Here is a 19,334-nt window from a genome sequence, read left to right as displayed (position 1 = left end):
GATAGATGTAGGATTTAGATGTGTTTGATATAGCGAACTAGGAATATATGTTGTTGCAGTATAGATTACATGTTGGGCTATGCTTGTAATAGATTTTGCATTGTAGATGTAGTTTAACATGATTCTTTCTGTTATGTTGCAATAGTCATAGTTTTTGTCGATGGTTGTCAAGTATGTCAGATATGTGATACTTTAGGATTTTTTACAGAAACAGTGAAATCTTATATAGTCCAGAAGGGGTAGTATTATCCGTATTTAAGTCAATGGATAAGGGTATATCCAGGCCAATGCACAAAAGTGTCGGACACTTGTATGCTTGGTTGATGCGGGGTTTCAAAATAGACCCCGAGGTTCAAGAGATGACCATTAGTATTGTGGGTAACCGTTTCATATAAGGTGTGTACAGGGATGTGTTCCTGCTCTGAGAAGATGAAATGTTGTGCATAGAGGTTGGCCTCCTATGTTGCTTGTGTAATAGAAAAATAAGGATGCATTTGAGGAGATGCAGGGTAAAGGGTAGGTAGAGGAGGAGGGTGATGAAGATGTCGATCTGGATGGTGCACATTCATCAGATTATCCGACCGAACCGACTGGTAAGGCAGACGAGAGGGAATGAATCCCTTCTCTAGTTAAACAGATGGAGCGGGATGATCTTTAGGCTGATGAAATTCCTGAGTATGATATATCGGATGATGAGGACAATGCTCTGATTCCTATGGTCTGGAACAATTCAAACTTCAACAACCTTGTAGTGAACGAAGGGAATTAAGTGGCCTGGGAGTATACGCAGAATGAGGTGACCCAAGATACTAGGTATCCTACTAGTTAAACCACGAGGGATGCTATGACTCAATGGACGACCTTACTTTGACGACAGTTTTATATTTTCAAGTTAAGCAAGAAGGAATATGATGTGAAGTGCACGAATGAGGGTTGCCTATGGTGGGTGCATGACTTCAAGGCGAAGTGGTTGACTATTGGGAGGTGTCAATTGTGGTCGACCATACTTGCATGATGGACGAACTTGAGCCCAGCCACAAGAATATCACCTCAGCCTTTATCGCCAATGTGATGTACGCCCAGATTGTGAACAAGCTGAACTACGAATCAGGGTCCATAATTAGGCAAATTGAGGAGGAGTACAAATACACTATCAGCTAAAACAAGGCATGAAGGGCAAAGAGGAAGGCAATTGAGATGAGGTTTGGGACCTACGAAGCTTCATATGATAATCTACCATATTTGCTGTAGACCATTGCTCCAAGGAACCCGGGGACATATTACGATATTAATAAGTACACATTGCTGTCAAAACCTGGCAAGTACATCCTAAGCGATGTTTCTTTGCAATAGGGTCATGTATCGAAGCTTTCAAGCTTTATCGGAATATCATGTGTATCGATGGTATTTTCCTTACCGGTAAGTTCACGTGATAGTTCCTGATTGCTATTGGGGTTGATGGGAACAATCAAGTTCTACCGTTGGCCTCTGCATTTGTGGAGAGTGAGAACAACAACAGTTGGTATTGGTTCGTGTAGCGTGTGAGGATGATAATTGTTGGTGCTCGGTCGAACGTGTGCATTATACATGATTGGCATGTAGGAATGCTCAAGGCAATTGTGGAGTTGCAAAATGGAACAGACGATGGCTCGATTGGACCTGTGTGGCCAGATTTGCAGAGTAGGTGGTGCATGCTGCATTTGGATGCAAACTTCTTCTGCCAATTCAAGAACAAGAACCTCATGAACATGTTCAAGAGGTTGTGCAGTTAGAACCAGCAGTGGAAGTTCGATGCTCTTTGGAAGACACTGGATGAGCTAACAAAGAAGCAAACACAAGAGCGTGCAGGGAGGCCCGTGACTAGACCGGCGGACGTACCAGTACCTCTTGAGTCCCTGCCAAATGACAATGAAGCTGTTATCACACTGAGATACGGGCATCTACCAGGTCATTTAGCGAGTAAATTGAGAATGAGCCCAAAGAGAAGTGGACTCTTCTCTACAACACAAATGGGGCTAGGTACAACTTTATGACTACAAATTTAGTAGAGATTTATAACTGGGTGATGAAAGGTGCGAGGGGGTTGCCACTGATGGGGATTATAGAGTTCCTACTTCAAGGAACATTCAAGTATTTCAGGGATCGCTATGCAGTAGTACACACGACGTTGAATAATGCTAGTATAATTTATGGGATGAAGATGACTAAGTACATGAAATACAAGGCAGAGAAGGCAAAGATGCACCATGTGAAGATCATATGAACTTCATAGCACAGACATGAAATTCTATGCAGGAACAAAGGAAGGAGAGGGGGCAAGCATGAGAGGGTTATCCATGAGTGCACCATCTTCGATGACAATTGCGTTTGCACCTGCTACAAGCCGATGCTACTACATAAGCCATGCTCCTATGTGATTTTTATGTGTGCTATTATGGGGATGAGGACTCGAAGGTACGTCTCCTATTACTTCAAGAAGGAAACTATGTTCGACACCTAGAACCATGAGGTCTATGGTTTCAGGATTTATAGTTCTTTCATGAAGGAACCTGGGTCTGATGCTGTGTTCATACCTAATCCGATAAGATAAAGCAAAAGAAGGGGCATCGCAGGATTACGAGACTCCATAGTGACATGGATGAAGCAAAAACTGGACGTCGTGTGAAATGGTGCAGCAAGTGTAAGAGAACAAGTCACACTTACAAGAAATGCACCGTTAGTGTCCCAAATGTGAACCCCACGAAAGTAGGTCGTTTCGGGTCTTCTATAGATGGGAGACGTCCTCGTAGTCATCGATCGTTGGCTTCGTCGGCTCATTGAGATCGATTAATGTTATAATTTGTGGTGTGATGGATATTCAAGTGCACACCATTGTACTTTACTATGTTAGTACCTAGACGGTCACAATGTTTGAGGTTGTAACGTGTTATGTTATGATTTTTGTATATATTTGTTTATGATTTGAAAAATCAATTATATCATGTTATATGTTGGACACTTACATGTTCAATTCCCACAAATAAAGACCAGTCTAGACCAGGTCTATACCGGTCGAAACTTCTAACTCTTTGTTTGTTTTGCATATAAAAATGTAAATGACTTGTGAACATGCAGGTATGCGCAGCTAGAGCAGCTCAACCCCTAGATAGACATCAGGCACCATTCGTACCGCATCACGGTGCAGGTTGAGGACCTCTCGGTACTTCGACCTCATTGCCAAATGAGCTCATGAGGATTGACGAGCGCTGGATCCTGAGGTTTGTTAATTTTGAATATATGGTTTCATATGGATTTAGACACGATATTGGTCGCTAACTGTAGTATGTTTGCATGTTGCATGCTGCTGGCCTACTTCCATTGTGTCAGCTTGTGGAGGTGGACGCGTTGGTGGGGGCCTCAGTGGTGGCAACGCGGTTCAGCTATGACAAGGCTCTCCTAGCGGCCCTTGTTGACAGGTGACGTCCCGAGACGCACATGTTCCACCTCCTGTGCGGCGAGATGGCGCCCACGCTCGAGGACATCTCGCTCCTAATGGGCCTACCTTGCACGGGTGCCGCTATTGGGGATCAGGACATCGACGTGGGTTGATGGGATGAGATGTTGGGTCGCTTCTCCGTCGTTGAATAGAGGGACGGCGTAGCCCCGTTTAGGTCTTTTCTAGCGACTGAGAATCACGGTCTGACGAAGGCCTTTATTGTTTAGTTTGTGGTACTCATGTCTTTTAATGGTTTGGTATCTCCTTTATGTTATTAACGGATGCAGATATTTGTAATTCTTTCTTGTTTGATAGGAGGACATCATCCACCCACTAACAGGCGACGAGGATGTCTCACGACACTTGGAGGCGTACCTCCTGTGGTTGTTCAGGTGGGTCATGTTCACTAAGACCCACAACAACATGGTCTCGAGGAGCATGATCTCCTACACTAGAGAGGTTGCGAACACCGACCTGACAGAGGTCTGTGCTTCAACTGTGCTAGCTGCGACGTATCGTGACCTATGCGATAGGTGCACGAAGACCAATGATAATGCGATCCTCACCAGGTGTCCTCTGCTGCTTCAGATGTGTTCATACAAGCCAGCGCCATCGGTAGACCCGTTGTTGACCTTAGCACAAACCAGTATGCTGCAGATGGCATCGATGATCCGACCATGGGGTCCTTGTGGTGCAGACGTAGGGTAAGTGCTATGCTATTTGTGTACATTTATGTTGATTTCTTTATTTTATTCTCTAACTTAGTTTCATTGCACATCCGAGTTGGTCCAGCGTGCAGACATCGCGTGTACCAGAACTTCGTTCACCAGTTCGATGAGCTGACGGTGGACTATATTCGTTGTGGCATACATGGAGGCCGAAGTACTTTGACGTACTCCGCTTGGACTTTCGGTGCTCTGTGTTCGTGACCGGGAGTACTAGCTCATGACTTGTGTCCTCGTCTTTGACATCTGCATCAAGGAGTACTCACCACATCGTGTGATACGATAGTTTGGGAAGTTCTAGATGTGCCCACTACCTTTGACTAGGTCGGTGCCTATCAACATACGCAGGTGAGTAATGTTGTAATTACATTTTTATACAACCCACGTGTACACCTTGTATTCATGGACTTATGTTTCTGTTGGTTGATGCGGAGGGGGCTCATTCCACGAGCGTGTTTGTGTCACATGTGTAGAGGTGGGTTGAAGAATGGGACCAAGATGTTGAGCACGCCGTGGACGAGGAGTGGCCACACTCGGAGGAGGTGTACGCAGAGTACCTCTCGTGGTTCGTGCGTCAGACACGGATCCGAGTGACGTACACATTAGCCAAGTTTCCACGGCATGTGGTGGATGTGTGTGACACGTACCCTACATACAGGGATCAGACTCGTTCGCTTGAGGTACGAATAACCCTATGCGATTCCTCATTTATTTCAATTGTTAGTTCAAAAATTGTGAATCGAAATGAAGATTTTCTTTGCAGAGAGACATACTATGCCAAATTGATGTCAAGGCACGTGCGTCAAAGTTGCGGCTCGACCGTGGCGGTGAGGTCCCCAGGGCCAAGATGAGCACGTCATTTGGCCAGATTATCTGGAACGTGGCCAAGGCCTTCAGATCGATGAGCTGTAGTTCATCCTCGGACGTTACGACGGGACTATGAGTGTTAGCTTAGATCTCGGCACGACCGTCTGGCACCTTCACCGCATCGCCGCATTGACCTCTAGTTTTGACCTTCGCCGTCGAGCTGTCGAGGAAGTCTTCAACACCGGTTTCCTCTTCAACCCCTAAGACAGCGAGGTAGTCTTTCACTGGGGCTAGTCACCCCCACTAAAGTGGCTCATTGCCTCGGCTTTTGTTCTCCGACGACGGTGACCCTAGCTACGGTGTCATAGCGTCTAGGCCAGCCTCCACTGGTGCCGTTGACCACTTCCATGTCAACAGCGGTGCGACGCACCCTTCCTTCACGGACCCTGGTCCTTTGAGCTCTCGCTCTCTCGACGCAGGTACGACACTCGCTTCATGCATGCCATATTGTTATGTATGTCACGGTTTTCCGGTGTAACATGTGCTCTTCGTTGTTCCATGTGCAGAGATCGATGATCTCCGAGAAGCAGAGGCACATGGTAGCTACATGGAGCTGCTTAGCAGGGACGTTAGTCAGTTCTCTAGGTACAACTTCATCTTCAGATAGATCGATGAGCTTGGTGCGTCGTAGCTACCGGGCGTGCCACTTCTGGGGACTCAGCCCTCCCAGGACGAGTACGCCACTCCATCACCCACTAGCCGACCTGAGCGGACGCTTGTTCCATCGGACCGTGTGACATACTCAACTCACCAAGTGCGAGAGAGGAGGCGCAGGGTTCCTAGGACAGATGTGACCAGGGGCCTCGTCCCTAAGAGGGGACGTAACATGTAGGATTCTATGTCATTGTTTGTTTCATGTTGTTATGTACCAGTACTCTACGTTACTATTTTACGTTTACTCCATGCTAGTATTTATATTATGTGGTTGTCATATCATGTTGGATGTTTATGTCGGATATTTATTATCAGCCATGTTTTTATTAACTGTGTTCTCGATCCATCCAAAAGCATAGCATCATGCAGTCATACCTTTCAAATTGTTCACTTGCAACTTTCGAAATAAAAAGCCTTCACATAAAAAAACCCTACTACTATAACACTTACAACTACAACAAAATGTTACATGACGGGGTATAATTTATTCAATTACGAACAACACGGTACAAGAAAATATAACAAAATGCTAAGGTAAACATTATTAGCATAAACATTATGGATAAAATGGCCCTTGAAGTTGTCTGTGTCTTATCTCCCAGTTCATCCAATGGTAATCATATTCTAGGGATTTTGGTCTACATGGTGCCAGTGTATATGGGAAATAATCAAAGTTAGGATCCCAGTCATTTGCCTTGTCATTAGAGAATTTGCAACGGCATGGAGTTCTCTGAGGAGTAAGCATGAAGTCATCATCGTCGGAACCAACCCATTCGATTGTGGCGGAAGTGGTAGAAACAGGTCCTCTTGTGGTGGTTGTCGAACGACCACCTCTTTCACGATGGCTTGAACCACCGCCTTTATCGCAACAGTGTGAAGGTCTCGAATGACCACCTCTGCGTCTCCAGTTATGTCTAGGTAGGTAGCCATCACCGAAGAGCAAATGCATCCCTAAAAAGTTCTCGATGGGTTGGTCCAACAACTCTTCATCATGAGGGAATACCTTGTATACAAAAAGAGCATACAATAATATAAACGTATCTTAAAAGTGCAACCAAACAAATAACTGAGACATGTAATAATGATGAACGTACCTTAATGTGCTCCTCGTATTGCTGAGGGTGCATAAATATGGTGTGTGCTCGCTTGCTAAAACACTTTGCTATGTCGGCAAGTTTGCACACCCTGATATATCTCTGATGACACTCTAACAAGTACGTATTTAGGTCCATGGAGGTCACAGAGCTTACCATTCGCCGCCATTCCCTCGTGGTGAAATGCGCAACGGGTCATGGTCTACCATTTCGACATCACTTTGTTCAGGTTCTCCTCCTTAAACACATTGTCACCTTTTGCCTAGGTCTCCCTCGTAGTCTATAGGCTATCATTGAGAATTTGGATGTCCACGAGAAATGTCTACTTGAGGAGGCAACCATGGTGTGGTATTAAGTATCATATGCTAGCGGTTTTTCAAAAAACTGTGATGTCATGGCCTTCTCGTTGCCTCGACCTCGCATTTTATAAGTAGGGACTGATGGTGTATGACCAAGTGTAGGTATGTAATTTGGATATAGTGCATGCATTGGATGCCTTCCTGTTGTGAGCGGTCACTGGTCTCTGAGTAGTCGGCAGCGTATGATCACATCGCTCTAAAAAGGTGGCAGTGAGAGGTTATGTCAATCTGAACGCTGACAGTGAGGGGTCACATCTCCCTGAAAAGGTAGTAGCAAGAGGTGACTTCAATCTGAGAAGATGGTAGCGTGATGTCACATGGGATTAAGAATTGCAGTAATGATATTGTAAGTAGTAACGTCTGAACATGTAATACAAAGAAAATAGACATGTACGAATATGTAAGACTAAACATGTCATATATACCCTTCGTCATGTAGCTGATGAAGGCAGTTCATCGGAGGGAGATAGGAATATGTAGGGTAAAAAGGTATGTAAAATAAAGGCTGGTGATAATTTATTCGAGTATGATTACATAACACAGTAACACTGCCATACGACACACACGTCGGGAAGTTACAATGTGATGTTCGTGATGTGAGAAGTAAGTTGTATTATTTGTGTATTACTTATGTTTCTGATGTAAGGACTATGTGATAATTATGTGTAATAGTTGTGTTCGGTATTTGTAGTTTTAAATATGTTTCCGCATTGTTGGTCGGGATTTATCATTTACCAATACATTTTTTTCTAAGCCCAATGCTTTCATAGAATTTCCTGCCTTCCATATTGAGGCAACAATAACTCATTGCAAAACTTTTGCAGAATAAAATGACCACATCAAGCAACAGCTTTCATAGGGAATCTCTGTTAAGCAACAATGTCATAACTTTTCTAGCTTTCACAGGGAATCCCATGCTCCAACTATGTCCATGCACTCAGTCCATATATCAGCCCCTAACCACAATAAATAACCCCACCCTTAACCATGGATAGAACACTCCTTCCTTAGCTCTCTCAACTGTAATGTCTTTCTCAGCTCCACCAAGCCCACCCAAGAAACATTGGGGATTTTCATCCTCCGAGGGGTCAAACCGCTGATGTGCTTCTGTGGCGACCCTTGTATGTTTTGTGAGTCCTAGGACATTTCCTACACCTATGACAAACTCTTCTTTATGCGTGCCAACTACAAGAATGACCCGTCTCGACATAGATCATATGAGTACCCACAGGTATAGCGACATAGATCATTCACATGCCACTTTACATACGGTTTCATGCACTATCTTACTAATCTCCCCTCTTATTTCATTTGTCCAGCCTCCTCCACCTATCTGTAACTTCATGGAATGGCTAAACATGGAGCAAAATAAGTACCAGAAGCGATGGGTTGACATGGAGATGTGGTGAAGGAAGGAAACTTACAAACGCTGGGAGTACGAGAAACAGCAGGAGGAACTAAGGCTGAAGCATAAGGAGGAGGAGCGCATGAGGAAGGTAGTGAAGGAACTCGCTGCGGCCGAAGCACGTGAAGCAAAGAGGGAAAGGAAGTGGGAGAGAGCGTCATGTTAATGCGAAGGGCCCCGAGGCCCTGAGAAAGAGCAAATATCCTAAGTGCACTCAGTAAAGAGCATCTATTGTACTTCGGCCTATTTTTATTTTCTAAGGTATGTTAGGTTTAGTAGTGGCACGCTATTAGGTTAGTCTTTTGGCGTACCATGCATATCAATATTTGTTGTCATCTCTTTATGGTTAGGGTACATTCTCGTAGCGACGAAAAACCCCATGCTCCATTTAATGTTTATCAGCGTATATAAACTCCGTGCTGGGTTATATGATATATGTGCTTCATAACTACTATTGTTTGATAAATTAAATTTTGTATTCTCATAAAGTCACTTCATAACAAAATTTGCACACACTTTTACAACAACTAAATAAAGAAATATCCAAAAAATAACATCCAACTAAAATTAAGAATAGAATAAACCGTTTCGACAACTATATGAACAACTACCATTTTTTGCGGAATGAATATGCAATATTTTTCAATTTATCGAATACAAAATCTATATTACAAAAACTAATTATACATATATTTTTGTAATTGAATTAAATCGAATATGTCACCCAGTAGATAGACAACACAAATATGTCGCTCGTTGTACGGGCGAGATAAAGGTATCGCTTGTTCAACGGGTGAGATCAAGTTCTCACCTGTTGAATAGGCGAGACATTTCTCTCTCTGATTATTAAATTCACTATGAGTCAGGGCCCATAAAATCTTACCTGTTTAATAGGTGAGATCTTATATTTTTCGAACGGACATGTAATGTTGAAATATTTCAATATATATATAATTCGTACGGTTCGGACTGGGAGCATGTAGCAGACGGGACCCTACCCTAGGTGCGTTGGTTTAGTACCATGTCGCTTGTTTGAGGAGGCGTGGACAGGAGCGCTAGCTATAAAATAAGTCATAGACTGAGGTTTGTCTATACTTATCTGGACAGGGTATATGCCCAGTCACGAAGGGGTATGGCCTAGGTTAGTGGCCCACATTGCACTTGATAGGTGCGCTAGCCTACCATCTCCCTTAGTGGGAGAGTGGATGTCATAAAGGGATGCGTGTTCGCGCGGCTCCTGCCAATTCTTTAAAATTAAATTTTGGTTAGTGTGCTTGCAAGTTAGTCCTTGGTAAATGACACTTTTTATTTTTTTGCAGATAAAATTGGGCCCAACCTAGAAAAATAAGCCCAAGGACAGAACTGGAGTTCCTTTAGCTGCAGTTTTTTTTTTATATTTTTTCTATTAAATATTTAAATAAATAGACTTATGACGGTAAAATTTACATAAATAGACGTCTACCACCCTTTGAAAAGGTTGTAGCCCTTTTAAAGGACGGTAAGGATGGCGACGGTGGTAGAGCAACCCCTTACCGCTGAGAGGGCGGGTAAGGAGTAACCGCCCTCTTAGAGGGCTGGTAGGAAGTAACGCCCATATTTGGTGAAATTTGTTTTTTTAATTTTACGTTTATATTGCTCAATCTTAAAAATAGTGCACATTCGTTCGATGAAAAATATTTAAAATTGATATGTTGCAAATTTTGGATCAAACTGGTAAAAAAGTGGCCAATACGGCATCACGGAGTAGTGATATGTTGAAAATTGTGGATTGTTGTAAATTTATCGATATTTGTTTATGTATTTGATGTAAAATTGTATCAATAATTTTTTATTGACGTACTGTTGGGAGAATACAAAATCTAATTTTGTGAATAAATTATAAATGTGAAGCACTCTTAGCATATTACCCAACACGGAGGTTACAAACGGCGACAAAAATTACATAGGACATACGGTGACAAACATTACATGGGACCCTAACCACGAAGACACGACAACAAAAAAATAGTGGCATGTACGGTACGCATAAAGACCTACCTAATAGCGTGCCGCTGCTAATCCTAACATGCCTTAGGGAGTGAAAACATGCCGGGGTTACATTAGATGCTCTTTACTGAGTGCACCTAGGATATTTGCCCTTTCTTAAGGCATCGGGGTCAGCTGCCTTAGCGTGACGGGCCATCTCCTGCTTCCTTGCCCTCTTAGCTTCGTGGGCTTGAGCCACAGTATGGTCCTGCACTGCGTACCTCATGCGCTCCTCTTTCTGCTGTTTCAGTTGTAGATCCTCCTGTTGTTGCTCGTACTCCTGGCGTGCGTAAGCTTCCCTCCTCTACCGCATGCTCATGTCGATCCACCGCTTCTGGTCTTCATTTTGCTCAATGTCGAGCCATTCAATGAAGTCATAGATAGGTGGAGGAGACTAGACAAATAAAACAAGATGAGAGATTAGTAAAACAGTGCGTGAAATCGGGAACAAGATGTGAAAAGTGCCACATGACTGATCTATGTCGCTATACCGGTGGGTACTCATATGGTCCATGTTGAGGCTTGTCGTATAGGTAGTTGGCCACATGAAGAAGCGTAGACCACAGGTGTAGGAGATGTCCTGTGACTCGCGAAGCCTACAAAGGTCGCCATAGAAACACATTGGTGGTTTGACCCCCTAGGGGATGAAAATCCCCCAATATTTCTTGGGTGGGCTTGGTGGAGCTGAGGAAGACATTGCAGTTGAGAGAGCTGAGAAATGAGTGGTTTATCCATGGATGAAGGTGGGGTTATTTATGGTGGCGGAGGGCAGGTGCATGAGTGATGTATGGGCTTGGCGGGGGGCTAGAGCATTGGATTCCCCGTTCAAGAATGGAAAAGTTGTGGCATTGAACCTGGGCAGAGATTTCATGTGTCAAGATACATGTGTTGTCATTTAATTTATGGTTAAATCTCTTCCATGTGGTCACTTCTTATCTACAGCCTGCGCCAGGACAGAGGTGTTGTCATTTCATGGTTAAAGTTAAGTCGTGCAGTCACTTCGTGTCTATAGATTACGTCAGGACAGAGGTGTTGTCATTTCATAGTTAAAGCTAAGTCGTGTGGTCACTTCGTGTCTAAAACTAGACTCCTGACAGAGGTTTCGAGTGGTCACTTCATGTATAAGTAGCTTTGTAAGAAATGCTTTTCTAGGTTTGTCGTGAATGGTTCATACGAAGCTGAGGACGATAGAAAGTAGCGTGCAGTCACGTTGGAATAAGAAATGCAGTTATGACATGGTAAGTAGACCATAGAGAGTAGACATGTCCGAATATGTAAGAATAGTTCGCTAATCGAAGATGCATATGTAAGTTACAAAAGCAAAGTTACAACCCTACTGTTGTCTCCCCCGCTGGCATCGGTCGGTCCCACCATCATGGTCCCGGTGCCGCTGCCGCTGGTTTGCCCTCACGTGCCCCTAGAGTAGGTCAGGGCGTCGAGTGGACCAACCTGCATGGTAAGCCTAGTAGGGATCCAAGGTGTTGAGGCCTCCTCCTGAGTGTGTTGTGTTCGAAGTGGAGCACTGGGCAGCTGGGACTGCGCGACTACGTCGTAGTCCGGTGTACCCCCGAAGAAGTCCCTCACGAGGTCGAACAGGGGGTCTGGTCTAGGCTCATCCTCCTGACTCGGGTATGACGACTATGAAGGTTCCGCTGTCGTCCATGTGTAATGACTGGAGGGGCCTACGAATAGATGAATTTATTAGATACGGAAAATATGCAAATGAAAGTATTTGTATAAAATGCAATATTGTACATGTGTGGTATGCAGGTGCAGCAGTAGATGGCCAGGTGTGCATGCCGTAGTAGGGGGTGACCGGTGGTGGTGCGATCGGTCGAGGTGCAGTTGAAGATGGCCCGGCCTCATCACCGTAGTAACCTGCAGAAAATATTAGATATATTATTGAATATATTGAATACGACAATGTAGTGTCGCCTATTACCTGAGAGGCCTACAAGGGTGAGGGTGTCGGCACTGAGCTTGGTCAAGGTGGCAGCGTCGAGACGTGTGTAGGTGCACCTAATATTTGTTTAAAATTAATGCATCAGTAACAAAAGAATATCTCTAAATGCCGTGCGTATGAAATATTTGTGCTTATTGTGTCTAGGCATGTAGGGCGTGGTCCAGATGGCCGTGTGGGTGTTAGTCCCGGTGGACGGCGTTGCACATCAGACCTCCTGGATGACTCTGCGTGAACCCCACTTGACCTGGCAGGAGCACTGGCGACGTCTGTGGTGGATCGGCAAGAGGTAAGGTTCAGGGCCCACGCGGTCTTGTTAAAAACCCGCTTGACAAACCCCGCTACATCCGCCGCATTGAGCCGCACCTCTTGCCTGCTTCATAGTTAGTTCGTCTAGTCTTGTCCATAGGGTATTGAATTTTCTCTGCTAGTTCTGGCTGCACAATTTCTTGAAAAGCTTCATCAAGTCCTTATTTTTAATTGTCTGTAAAAGTTTGCACCCATATGCTGCATGCACCACCTCCTCTTCAAGTCGGGCCACTTTGCTGTAACACGCCATCGAACACTCCTATATTGCATATCTAGCAGAGCCTGCAACAACCCCACATGTCTATCATGAATCAAACAAACATCTTGTCGGTCCAGAACAATAGTATGCTTCACCCGCTCAAAGAACCAACACCAGCTGTCCCTGTTCTCACTCTCCACGAAGGCAAACCCCAGTGGCAGGACTTGGTTGTTCCTGTTGAACCCAATTGCAGACAATATTTGTCCTTTATACTTCTCAGTGAGGAACGTCCCATCCAAGCAAATGATGGGTCGACAGTGTCTAAATACTTTGATGGTTGCCGCATATGCAAAGAAAGCCGCTGCAATACTCGCTTCCTGCTATACTCTACATCAGTCGACAGATAATGCTTGATGTCATATTGTGACTAATTGATATGGTAGATTGTGATATGAATCTTTAAATGTCCCAAACCTCATCTGAATAGCCTCCTGTTTCACCCTCCATGCCTTGGCATAGTTTATTGTATATTGGAACCTTTCCTCAATAGCACGGATTATTGATCATGACTCATACTTCAGGTTGTCCACAATCTCCCCATACATAACATTGGCAACAAAAGCAGATGACAGGTTCTGGTAGGAGAACTCTATTTCTTCAATGTAACAATTATGCTCCCTGACTATTGAGCACTCCCAGTAGCCAACCCACTTCCCCCTGGATGCATACACCCGCCAAGGACAATCAGGCACCAAACACTTGACGTCGTATTCCCTTTTACTCGGCTTCACAACCTTGAACTGCCTCTGAAAGACAGCGACCAGAATTTAACTACATCAATAACAGACTCCTTACTAGGGTACATAGCACCCTGGGACACAACATTCTTATGATATTCCCACGGTGTCCGATGAGCCTCACTAACCATTAGCTTCAAAAATTCTTGATTCCTCCACTCTGCTGGAACATGAGTATTTCCATCCTCGTCGAATGAATCCTCATCGGCAATGACTTCCTCCAGCTCTTGATCCTCCATCTCCATGTCTTTAATTATGCTAGGGATGTGCTCCCCATAATCGGCTACACTCCTCGGTTGCATCTCACGTATATCCCCAACATCTTGCTTATCCCCGACATTTGCCAGGTCTGATTCATCTACCACTGTCTGACTTGTTTCCGCTACTGCTTCCGCAAAGTTTATCTCTGTTGGATCCTTCTAGTACGCTTCAGCTAACAAAACCAAAGGGAGACCACGATCATATGATATATCTACATACTGCCTCCAAGTAGATGTCGCATTGATCGGGACAAGCTCCTCAAAGTAGCCCTGATTAGCACGGCTTAGTACAGCTCTCAGCTTAAGATTATGTTGCTGGGGATCCAGTTGAAAATGGCGCATCAGCCACTTGCACACGTCCACTATTGTTCACTTATTGGCTCTACTAAGTCTTTTAACGACATGCTGAAATCCAGAGAGATCTATACCGTTAGGACCATAACTAATTTGACCTTCACAGTAATATATCTGAAAATATAATTTATCTGATATCCCTAGAAATATCCGAAAATATATCCAATGTTAATACCGAAAAACTATATTCCTAATTATCGAAACTTTAACAAAATTACCGACACCGATGATCGCCTAACAATATGTTTCTTTAATATTGCTCCTAAGCAAACTAACCAAATTAAACTAATTAATCCTCCATCTATTTAATAAAATTTCTAATTATAATTATTACTTACATCATTATTTTGTAAAATCTAGATATTCAAAACCACCATACTATAAATACTACTATGCATCTGATGATTATCCTACCATATCGTAATTAATATTTACAATATACTACAACATACAACATTTCTACATTTCTAAACCCTAGGTCGTATCTAATATAACTATTATTAAACCGTTAAACCTAGATCTAGTGGTACTTTAATTACTAATAAAAATATAAGTATAAAAAAATTACCGAAAAACATGATCCAAAATCCGCAGATCAAAAACAGTATGGCTTCACCGAGGTGCCTCCCTTTCCTCTCCTCTCCTCTCCTCTTCCTTTCTCTTTTTTCCAAATTAAAATGAGTATTTTTCCTCATTTTTACAGTTTATATAGAGAAAAGAGGGAAAGAGACGGCCCCTAACCGTCCTCCTGAGAGGACGGTAAAGGGTCTAACCGCGTTCTCAGGTTAGCCTCACCTGTCTTCTAAGAGGATAGTAAGGTGTACCACTGTTACCGTGGTCATCCTTACCGTCTTCTGAAAGAGCTGACGGTAGATGTTTATTTCTGCAAATTTTACCACAATAAATCTATTTACTTAAATATTTGATAGAAAAATATAAAAATAAAAAAAACTGCCGTTGCCCATACACACCCAACGCTGGCCTTTTCTGACTGCCGTTGCCTTCCTCGCCGTTTAGGTGCGTCCGCCTTGTCCGTTCACGGCGGGAGACATCCCGGCGACCTCGCCGTCCTATTGGAGAACTCCACTTCTCAGACCTGGCTATCTCCGGAAGGAGTTTGTGAGCTCCACGGAGCTGAAGGACCCCAGGTTCTTGTACGGCCCCGGCGAGAGCCCGTCATCGGCGGCGCCCAGCTGCCACCACCACCTCGCGTCCGCAGCGGTCCGCCTCCTCATGTCCCACACCCTGTACGCCCCGAACACAGCCGCGGCGACCACTGTCGCGATGCCAACCGCAATCAGCGCCACCTTGGCCGCGTTCACGCGACCGCCGCCGCGCCCGCGCGCCGCCTCCTCCGCTAGGCTCCTGACCTTGAAATAGCCTATCTTCCGCTCGTCGCCCTCCACCAGCAGCTGCGCCGGGTAGTCCATGAGGTAGCAGTAGCCTGTCCCGTTGCTGTACACCGCGCCCCAGCAGCTGCAGTTGCGCTCGCACCGCGCCTCGCAGTCCGTCACCGACGCCGCGCGCTCGAACCCCAGCAGTTCCTTGTTCACCGGCTCCACGCGCTGCTTCCGCACCGCCCAGTACAGCCCGCCGACCTCTCCGCCCGTGGTGCCGCACAGGCCGCCCCCGACGGAGGCGGGGATGGCGGCGGCGCAGTCCGAGCCGTCGGTCGCGTTGGCCAGGCACGCGCACCGGCCGCTGGGCTGCGCGCAGACGCTGTAGGCGCCGCAGGTGGTGGGCAGCTCGCACGGCTCGGTGATGGCGGTGTAGTCGAGGACCCACCGTGCGCCGTCCCAGTAGTAGGCGCGGAGGTTGGCATCGGGCTCGAGGGTCATGCGGCGGAGAGCGCGGACGCCGCGGTTGAAGGTGTCAAAGGAGAGCACGTCGGCGGGAGGTCCCTCCTTCTGGTACATGCCGAGGAAGCCGTCGGGCTCAACGCGAGCGTAGGTCGGGCCGCCGCCGGCCACGATCTGGGCCTTGGCCTCCAGCGCGGTGTGCTTCCAGTACATGGCGGCGGCGATGCCGCCCGACGTCGACGGCGGCGGCTCGATGTAGAGCGCGAAGTCGTTGCTCCCCAGCCGCATGGCGAAGCGCCGGTCGAAGGTGTAGAGCACCGCCTCGGAGGTGAAGTTCTGGCCCTGTACGATGGTTTCCGACGGGTAGTCGAAGCTCTGCCACACAACACTGGGCGAGCTGCCACTACCACTAGTGATCTGGATTTGAAGGTTCGACGTGTTGAGGAGGACGGCGCGGTCGCCGGCCGCGGCAGCGGAGGCGGCGGCTGTGGACCAGAGCACTTTGTTGGCCGCGCGGTCGGTGAGGACGAGACCGCCGTCGAAGGAGAGGGAGGCGGCCGCCGACAAGGGCGTGGGGCGGTCGGGCATGGCACGCCAGAGAGGGAACGAGGATGGGAGGTGGAGAACGGCGAGGTCCAGCATGGTGGAGTTGACACGGAGAAAGCCAAGCGCGAAGGCGCCGGTGGGGTCGGCGAGCACTGGCTGGAACTGCGAGTAGGACGGGTCGTGGGCTGCCGAGAAGCCTCGCCGCAGTTCCTGCACCGGAGCTGCAGCCGCCGCCTCGCCGGCGGCGGCGCTCAAAGAAGCCATCAGCGCCGCAGCAGCCATACACAGCACTACAAGATGATTCCTTCCCATCACTGCTGCCATGGTTGCCTTTAGAGACTTGTATTCGAGTGTGGATTCTTGAAAAGTTGATGAATCAAAAAGAAGAGCGACCAGCTCAAGCAGGTGTCTAGTTGTGGACAAAGATCAGAGGCGAGCAGGACAGGACAAAAGCCGAGAATGTGTGCCACTCGTGGCTCAGAATGTGAAGTGGTAAACAGAGGGTTTCAGAAGATAAAGCAAAGAAAGCGGCATGGGGGTGGATTGGGAGTTTGGTCAATGAGCATTGAGCACTGGGCACACGGGTTAGAGCATTTGGAATAGTAAACTTGTTGTTTGATACGTTCAAACCGTTTTCTTCCCCTTTTGCCCCCACCCCCCCATGAGAATTGTCTGTCTCCCACTTCTCGATGTCGACTTTTTTTTTAATATTATTATTTTATATGTAAATATAAAAAATAATATGCAAATTACAAAAATTAAAAAATAATAACTATTCACGTACTGATCCCGTGAGAAAAGGATTTTCAATTCTCAAGGACGCAAAAAATTAATTTTTGTGTCCTGAAAAAACGAAAACACCTGAGAAATTTTTACATGTGCATAGTAAGCAAGATTTCGTGGTACGATGGTGCGAAAAAGGGATTGTCACAGCTTGAGAGCTCGAAAAAGTGTTGCACGGGTTGGTCGCTCGAAAACTATTAACATGTTAGTAGTCGTGGCTTGGAGCAGCGATAACTAGACACGTGGCATGTTTTTACATCTTGTGGGCACGAAAACTATCGTCTCTATCCTGGCTTTGCGGCCCCTCCTCCCCATGGTGCCATTTGCAATTTCGGCTGAGCGCTCAGTTCAGGAGAGCAAGAGAAAAAAGCGAGGAAGAAGAAGGAGAGGAGGAAGGAGAAAGGAGAGGAAAAAGAATGAGGGAGGAGGAGGGAAAGGAAGGAAGAGAGAAAGAGAAGAAATAAGGTAAAAAATTACGTATTTTTGTTAGAATAAGATATTTGGTAGTTGTAGATATTGGTAGAAATAATTAATGAGTACGGAAATAAATTATAGATTTAATAATATTTTTGTAGATGTAGAAAATTTAAAGTATAGGGTAGTTGTAGATGTTGTAGAAATAATTAATATTAGGTTATAATTATTAGACTGATGCAATATTTACTATAGGATAAATGAGTCAGGAAATAAAATATATATTTTGTAATGTTATCATAGGTGTACAATTTAATTTGAGGTATTTGGTAGTTATAGATGCTCATAGAAATAATAAAAATTAGGTTATAATTATTATATATATATATATATGCAATATTTACTTTAGGATATATGAGTCAAAAAATTAATTATAGATTTAGTAATAATATCATAGATGTGCAATTTAATTTAAGGTATTTGTTGTATGTTATACATATTAGACAGATGTATCATATAATTTTATTTGTGGCATTTGTTCTAAGTTTAGTTAGGTTTTATACAGTTTTTGAATATATAGTAGATTATGTAACTTTATAATATTTTACTACTATAATCCTAGATGATATAGTTTTTTATTTAGGCTGAGAATAATTTTTATTTCGTTGAAAATTATGTTATGTCACAAATATGTTTTGAGCACTACAGGTCTTAGAGTAAAGTAAATATTTATAGGTAATTTTTTCTTTGTAATATTTTTTTAGATTTACGTAATTTTAGGAATATGTTTTTATAGGTCTATGTAAGTTTAATTAGAGATGTAAAAGAAATCATTTTACATTTTAGGTTACGAGAAATTATTAGGGTACATGTAGGGTTCACAAATTTGATATTGAGTGTTAGATTAAGCAATTTAGAGAAATATAGTAATTGTTTGCTACATTTGAAGTTAGCCACGTGAAATTAACTTGGTAATTTAATTGATATATTTTTTAGGTCGTAGTTATGTGAAACACCGTAAATCTTAGAGTTTTCTTTGGAAATGATCAAATCCGTAACGGCTCTTTAGGTGTTAATTTGAGCAATTTTCCATTTACTATCATTGAGCACCCAAAACTTAATGGTATAAGGATGAAGGAGATGAGAATGTGGTTCGCCCAATACTTTCAGTTGGATCTTGACATTTATTCTGTTATGGTGCATTGCATGTGGACTCGTACGTTAGATCTAGTTTGTTGGTGAAAGGATCAAATGGCCCAAGAGGGGGGTGAATTAGGTAATTAAAAACTTCTACGAAAAACTAGAACAA

General features: G+C 44.6%; 1 protein-coding gene and 1 pseudogene across 1 annotated transcript; one reads left to right on the top strand and one right to left on the bottom strand.

The window, feature by feature from the left end:
• Nucleotides 1–9,670: 9,670 nt before the first annotated feature.
• On the top strand, nucleotides 9,671–9,820 carry LOC133920195 (U1 spliceosomal RNA; annotated as a pseudogene).
• A 5,570-nt stretch (nucleotides 9,821–15,390) lies between these two features.
• Nucleotides 15,391–17,457, bottom strand: LOC133919020 (PAN domain-containing protein At5g03700-like). Its single transcript, XM_062363207.1, has one exon. The coding sequence runs from the start codon at nucleotides 17,150–17,152 to the stop codon at nucleotides 15,584–15,586; it is 1,569 nt and encodes a 522-aa protein (XP_062219191.1). The 5' UTR covers nucleotides 17,153–17,457; the 3' UTR covers nucleotides 15,391–15,583.
• Between the last annotated feature and the right edge of the window lie 1,877 nt (nucleotides 17,458–19,334).

The sequence above is a fragment of the Phragmites australis genome, chromosome 5 (genome assembly GCF_958298935.1).
Source record: "Phragmites australis chromosome 5, lpPhrAust1.1, whole genome shotgun sequence".
In the NCBI taxonomy this organism is placed as follows: Eukaryota; Viridiplantae; Streptophyta; class Magnoliopsida; order Poales; family Poaceae; genus Phragmites; species Phragmites australis.
Note: the sequence above shows the minus strand (reverse complement) of the source record. Positions and strands in the feature narration are given on the sequence as shown.

Bases quoted from the DNA above. Each gene is read 5' to 3' on its own strand.
- LOC133919020 (XM_062363207.1), bottom strand. From the start codon at position 17,152: ATGGCAGCAGTGATGGGAAGGAATCATCTTGTAGTGCTGTGTATGGCT.